The sequence below is a fragment of the Gavialis gangeticus genome, unplaced genomic scaffold (genome assembly GCF_001723915.1).
Source record: "Gavialis gangeticus isolate Ggan-Ray unplaced genomic scaffold, GavGan_comp1, whole genome shotgun sequence".
NCBI classification, from domain to species: domain Eukaryota; kingdom Metazoa; phylum Chordata; order Crocodylia; family Gavialidae; genus Gavialis; species Gavialis gangeticus.
Genome location: NW_017729030.1, coordinates 9,664,662 through 9,671,042, shown reverse-complemented (window position 1 = coordinate 9,671,042; position 6,381 = coordinate 9,664,662). Strand labels below are relative to the sequence as shown.

The following is a 6,381-nucleotide window of genomic DNA, read 5'->3' as shown; positions in this document are numbered from 1 at the left end:
CTACCTCCCTAAAGGGGATCGTTAACGGCAGGGTTGCAATTTAGCTGCCAGTACCAGAATGATTTGCTTTCATTTAGTTTAACCTCCCACCATGAAACATAGGCTGGAATTTTCTAAAGGGCTCAACACCCAGATTCAAAGCCAGATTTCTCCCACACCTCTCTCTCCCTCTCTCTCGCTCATTCTCTCTCTCAGAACCAAAATGATTTGCCAGAATTTCAAAAGAGCTCGGCATCTTTCTGATGAGAATCGTTTGAAAATCTGATCCTGAGAATCTTGCTGGGTGCCAAGAAGTTTTGAAAATCTTATTTTGATACTCAAATAAGAGCTGTACTCGTCTCAAAATCTTACCCTAGTTATATGGGCTCTGAGCACTGAGTTCATCTCGGAGTGTGTTTGAAAAATTAAGAAGTTACAAAAATTATCTTGGAGTTAAGTATTTTTGTGGGTGGTAGCTTTTCCTGGACCAACTGCATGGTCGAAACAGATTTGGATAAACTTTCAAATGCAGTGCATGAGGAAGAATGCTCTACAGTCAAAAGCCTGTCTAAATCTACTTCCCCAAACCTCGCCTCTGGCATATTTCCTGAAACATCAGAGCTACAGCATCACTCCCAGCTCAGAGTTAATTTTTTTAAAAGAAATATGGCAGGCAAGAAAGAAAGGATTTTTTACAGTCTGTATGGGAGCTGCCATTTTGTCAAGTAGAGTTTGTGCTGCATCTTACATTGCATAGACTCCGCGCGTTCTCGCTCATGGAATCCTTGCTTCTGTTCTTTCTTGTTTTTATGACCTCCCTTCACTCAAAAACATAATTTTAACTTGATTAATACACCTACCCTGTGTACAAGAACATGTACATGAACAAGAAAACATAATAGTAATAAGGTAATCATTTTTCCAATGAGTCTTCAAATGTATATGTAAAAGATCATTTCCCTCTTTTGATTCTGTTTCATTTTTCATCAGTGCAACTTGGATTAGCTGACTCTGCTTTGTATTTAAGAAAAATAATGTCACCTTGATCCATATTGGCAGCAAGGCAAACAATAGCCCTATTAAAATGAGCAATATAGGGAAAAATTATACAAGCATTCAAAACAGATTGAGAAAACAAACTATATGAGAAGTGGGCATTTGCCTGCTGTTCTGTGGAGATGTCATAGTAGACTTAAATACACACCCACAAAGAGAATAATATACCATAGCAGAGTAATAAGTAAAACCACATTCATAATTACTAGAGATTTTTTAAAAAGAAATCAAAATAATTTTAGACTTGACTGCATGCCTGAACATCCTGATTTTGAAAACTGATATCTATGTTACTAGGTCAGACTTTCAAGGCCAGCTTATGAGCCAACAGCTGCTGTGACTAAATAACAAGAAATAGTCTTTAAGATTTAAAGACAAGGCATACTCTTCTATTTTCCATCTTGGGGCCATATTCAGCAAACAACCATAATAATAAAATATGGAACAGAAATACTAAAAGGGAGCAGAGACTGCAGCAGAGAGGGGGAGAAATCTTCCTGTGGTATCTTCAGTGCTGCCAAGAGAAAGAATGAGGGATGTTTTCCGCTCCCGTGTTATAACTAGTAGTTACTCTCTGATAGCAACACTAAGTCTCAAAACAAAGACCACATTTCATTCTTAAAATTTTAAGGGCATTTTTAAGCCAACTGTAAAGAAAACTGAAAGTATTAAACTTGTTGCCACTTTTACTACTGGGCAAAAAAATCACTTTCCTTTTTCCCTTTTTTACTATTTTTTGTGTCAGCATCCCTTTGGGCTATTCACCTTCTGAAACAAATATATATATACACACATCGAACAGAATTGAGAGTGCTTGAGAACTAAAGGATAATCATGAATGAAGATTGTCCTCAGTCCAAATTACTAGTGAGCTGACTTCATTGTCACAGCTCAAGTAGAAAACCTGACTGAGGAAGGAGAATCGGGAAAACTAAATATTATATTAGAATAGTTAAAATTCTTATGCTTTCCCTATGATCTTTGTAATTTGCCATTAAACATTCTCTCTCTGATGTTTATATGAAGGATGCACATTGGCTACAATTCTCATGAAATTATCCCTTTCCTCATTTTTTTTCTACTACGTCACTACTTCTCCAACTGCTAAAATCCAAGTGACTGGTGCTCATATAGACGCTAAATAGAGTTTTGTTCCATTGTTGCCATATATTTTGTTATATTCCAACAGTACCTGTCATGCTTTTAAATTAGTCACCTTTTGTTACCAATTAACTAGTTGCAACAGTCTCACTGCAGAGGGGGCACTCATTGTCATTTACAGATTTGAACAAAACCTTTGCTAAGAGACTATGTTGGGACTTTTTATGCTACTTCCACCTGCTGCCTTATGTTCACTGCACTGCAAACCGAGCTGCTAACAATGTTCATTATCAGCTCTCCTTGCACATTACAGAAATTTAGATAGGCTTTGAAAACCTTTGTATCTGGATCAAAATGCTGAATTTTCAATACTTTTAGGTCCAACCCTGCAAAAATATTTCCGGGAATGATTTGTACCTGTCCCCGTTAATCATGCCACTAACTGTTTTCAGGATCAAAGGCTAGAAATGTAATGGACTGAGATCTCTTATCATACCCTGAAAAATTAGCATTTCTAAATAGCTCGTATAATGCTGTGAAAAAGTAGTTAAATGATGATGTCTTATTTATGTGATTATCCAACAGCTATGGCAAGGATTCTGTAATGATATGAGAAATTGAGAGAAATCCACATATCTTTTTATATTTATGACCTATTAAAAGGATGCTGTCAGACTAGATGCACAGCTGGAGCTTTGAAGGAAGATTTTAACTGAACACCAATAGGTTTGTTGCCATAAAGTGGCTGCTTAAAATACCTATGATATTTTTTTTCCCTCCAGGATATAAGCATTCCTTCACTTGGTCCTTCACTGCAGGACCAATATAATGCTGCACTATTTGTGAGCCCACACTTACAGCTCTTTGTTAGACCATCTGAGAAGAAAAGAATATCAATTAGAAGCAAAAGAAAAAAAAATGACCAGTCTGTTTTCACTGCCTAAACCAAATTTAAACCAAAAACAAACACCAATAACATAAAAAGGTAGTTTTTATGCTTCAACTTCTACAGTGCTATTGTGTAGATTGCGTTTTAAATTGAATCAGATTTTTAACCTGACAGCATCCTTTTAAATGTCAGACTTGCAGTGCAAAAGCCCTATTTAAGTCCTAAGCCTTGCAGTATACGAGTGTATATGAATATGTGAAAGCCATGAAATAGGTGCGTATAAGCCCCTCCTACAAAAGTACCTAAAAGCCCCAGCAGCAATGATACTCACGTTGGCACTGCCCCCACGACTGACGGGCCCAGCCCCAGCAACAGTCAATCCTACTTCCAAACCGACACAATCCTGTTGAGGAAATTATTTGCCTACGCCACCTGCACAAGAGAGTTAAAGGAAGTTACGGGGGGGAAAGAACACACTCTTATTTATCCACTATTCTTGATATTTAAAAAGGAATTGTCTTTGTCCTCCCCTGTCCTTTTGTAACATGTCTTCTTGTAAACATAGCTGCTTTGTGATTAGCCTGTGGTATTTCTCTCATCATCTACTGCAGAGCTCAGACAGTGTTGGAGAGTGGAGGGGAGAAGGGAAAAATGATTGAAGTGTCATCTTTTAACCCAGAAATAGTGGCTAGTGTATCTTGTAGTATGCTCGCTGCTGCCACTTACAGGCTGCTCACAAGCAATATTAGAGGTCTAAAACATACGATATATAATAAACTGTTATAATCAAGTTTTAACTGTGCTTGATTTTGTAATACAGACATCATAGCCACACTATGAAGTTTCAGTCTAGAAACCTTAAAAATAATGAAAGACAACTTTCTTTCCTCAAGCAGGAAATATGGGGGGATGAAGGGGGGGGAGAGAAAAAAAATTACAGTGTTTCACTTGTCCTAATTAAGTCGGATGGTTTCAGACTCCAAATGCAACCTTTCAGAAAGCAGTCTCATAAAGCTATTAGTATAGTTTAATAACAAGGTAAAACAAATTTTAAAAAATATCTGGCAGCTGTAGGATGTCAGCTGATGTTCAAGTTAGTTAAGCAAGCTCTCCTTTTCGCTTGAGACCCCAGTAATAGTCCCTGATTGCATTAAAATATTTGACCGCATCTTACACAATTTAACAGTATTCAATCCACACACATTCCTGCGCCTCAACACTTTTCATAGTTTAAGTTACTTAAATTCATGACTAAACTTGAGTTGTAATTTTCACAGTATACCCACATCAGTAGCTGTCAGCTTCAATACACTACTTTCGATTTTATATGTAACATCGTGTTTGTAAAAGTGACAATTATTCCCATATGATCTCAATAATCTAATATGACTTTGTAGCAAGACGATAATTATAAGAAAATAAGTATAAGGGAGGTATCCCTGAAAGGCAGTCTACAAAGGTCATGAACTGCTTTGATGCCAGGTGATATGCATGAGCTACTTTAGATCTAACTGTCTTCAACCAGCTTGACCAGTCCTGAGAAACAAGAAAACAAACTGGTTTTCTCAGCTCATTCATTTTGCCACTACAGTAGGCTACAATGCACAGGTATGCCTTTTTTGTCTGAGTGGAGAGGAGTAAATGGACAATGGCTAAAATCTCAGGGCTTCCTTCACCTGAAGCTAAAATCTCAGGGCTTCCCTTATTTTTTACCTTATTTTGAGTGCTTCCTCCAAACCTGGGAATGCTTTGCCTCGGTCACCCCTTCTTTCTAAGTTTCAAATATCAGCTCCCCTCTGTAGGAGAAAAGCATCCAAGAAGCCCTATGATAAACGGCACATCAGTAAGGGCTCTGATTAGCAGCTTAACTGCTGCAGCCTGTAGGAGTAAACGCTGAGTAACAAAGTTAAAAGAGCTCCGGGTTGTTCACAGCCTGTCAAAGCATGCATGCCTGGCACGTACCAGGGATACACACATGGCTACAAGACCCTACAGCTTCTCAGAATAATTTCTGCACATACCCGGGCTGCAACGAGAGGCAAGGATTTCTGAGGGTGATGTCTTGTACTGGAGCTGCTCTGGGGTTGGGATAGAGGAAGGCAAGCTTTGCAATGCCAGGCATTCTTCAGTGGGGGAATTAAGAGGCACTTGGCTAGGGCTGGCTTGGGCTACTCAGTGAGCTGGGAAAGACAAGAGGCAGAGAGTCTTGCCCCGCTTCTCCCTCCAGCCTGGTGCAGTGCCTCCACGGCTGTCTCCCTAGCCATGTCCCTCTTTGTGGGAACAAATCAAAAGTTTCTAAAGGTGCAGTTTCAAAGGAACTCTGGGCTGCCCGGGCACTTGTGGCACCGTCCCTGGCCAGCTCTGCCCTTCGGCTGCCTCCTCCGCAGCTCCCTGCCTGGCACTCGGGCTGCTGGGCTGGGCTACCCGCCACGGGGAGGGCACTGGCATCGGAGGCAACAGCCAAGGCAGGTGCCTGCCAAATCTGCCAGCTCCGGAGCTGCTGAGTGCAGGGGCCTGCGCTCCCTGCAGCCAAGAGCGATGCTGCCCCCAGACCCCAAGTGACTGTCACTGCTTCCACTTGTCCGTCCACAGCCAACAACCCCCCCAGCTGCAGCCCCATTGCCCAAGCAGCACTGGGGGGAGGGACTTCTGCGTGTGTACACTGGGATGTGTATGTATCTTTATATTGGGACGTGTGGTTTACATTGGAGCGCCCGCATGTGCATGTGCTTGCATGAGCCTGCATGTAGATGCATGTGTATACGGGCACACCTCTGTCTGCACCCATGCATGTGCATGTGTGTATGGGTGCCTGAGCGTGTGTGTAGGTGCGCCTGCGGGTGTATATGTAGGTATAAATGTCAATGTATATACATACACCACCACGTATGTGTATGCACATTCATACACACACATGCCAACGTATATACACATGCATACATTATATATATACACACGCATACATAATACACACACACATACATCCCAATGGATATGTCCGTCTGCACGTGCCTGTGAATACACGCCTGCGTTGTGCACGTGTGCATGTGCTTGCATGAGCCTGCATGTAGATGCATGTGTATACGGGCACACCTGTGTCTGCACCCACGCATGTGCATGTGTGTATGGGTGCCTGAGCGTGTGCGTAGGTGCGCCTAAGGGTGTATATGCGCACGGCGTGGGCAGGTGTGTGTCTAGGCGTGCCCACGTGTGCACATGCGTGTCCCCCCTCCCCCGCGCGGCGGTCCTCACCTCCCGTCCAGCTCCCCGGCCGCCGCGAGGGGCAGGCAGCACAGCAGCGCGACGCCCAGCAGCGGGGCCATTGCCCGCACCAGACCGGGCTCCGAGCGCGGCGG

General features: G+C 42.2%; 1 protein-coding gene across 3 annotated transcripts in view; it reads right to left on the bottom strand.

Annotated features, from left to right (window-relative positions):
• NPNT (nephronectin) overlaps window positions 1-6,375 on the bottom strand; it is a 93,930-nt gene extending 87,555 nt beyond the window's left edge. For all 3 annotated transcript variants that reach the window (XM_019521929.1, XM_019521931.1, XM_019521930.1), the window contains exons 1-2: window positions 6,278-6,375; window positions 3,357-3,457 (exon numbers count right to left, since the gene is read on the bottom strand). In XM_019521929.1, coding sequence (XP_019377474.1) covers window positions 3,357-3,457; window positions 6,278-6,348 — 172 coding nt within the window. In that variant the 5' untranslated portion in view covers window positions 6,349-6,375. The remainder of the gene's footprint in view (window positions 1-3,356; window positions 3,458-6,277) is intronic.
• Between the last annotated feature and the right edge of the window lie 6 nt (window positions 6,376-6,381).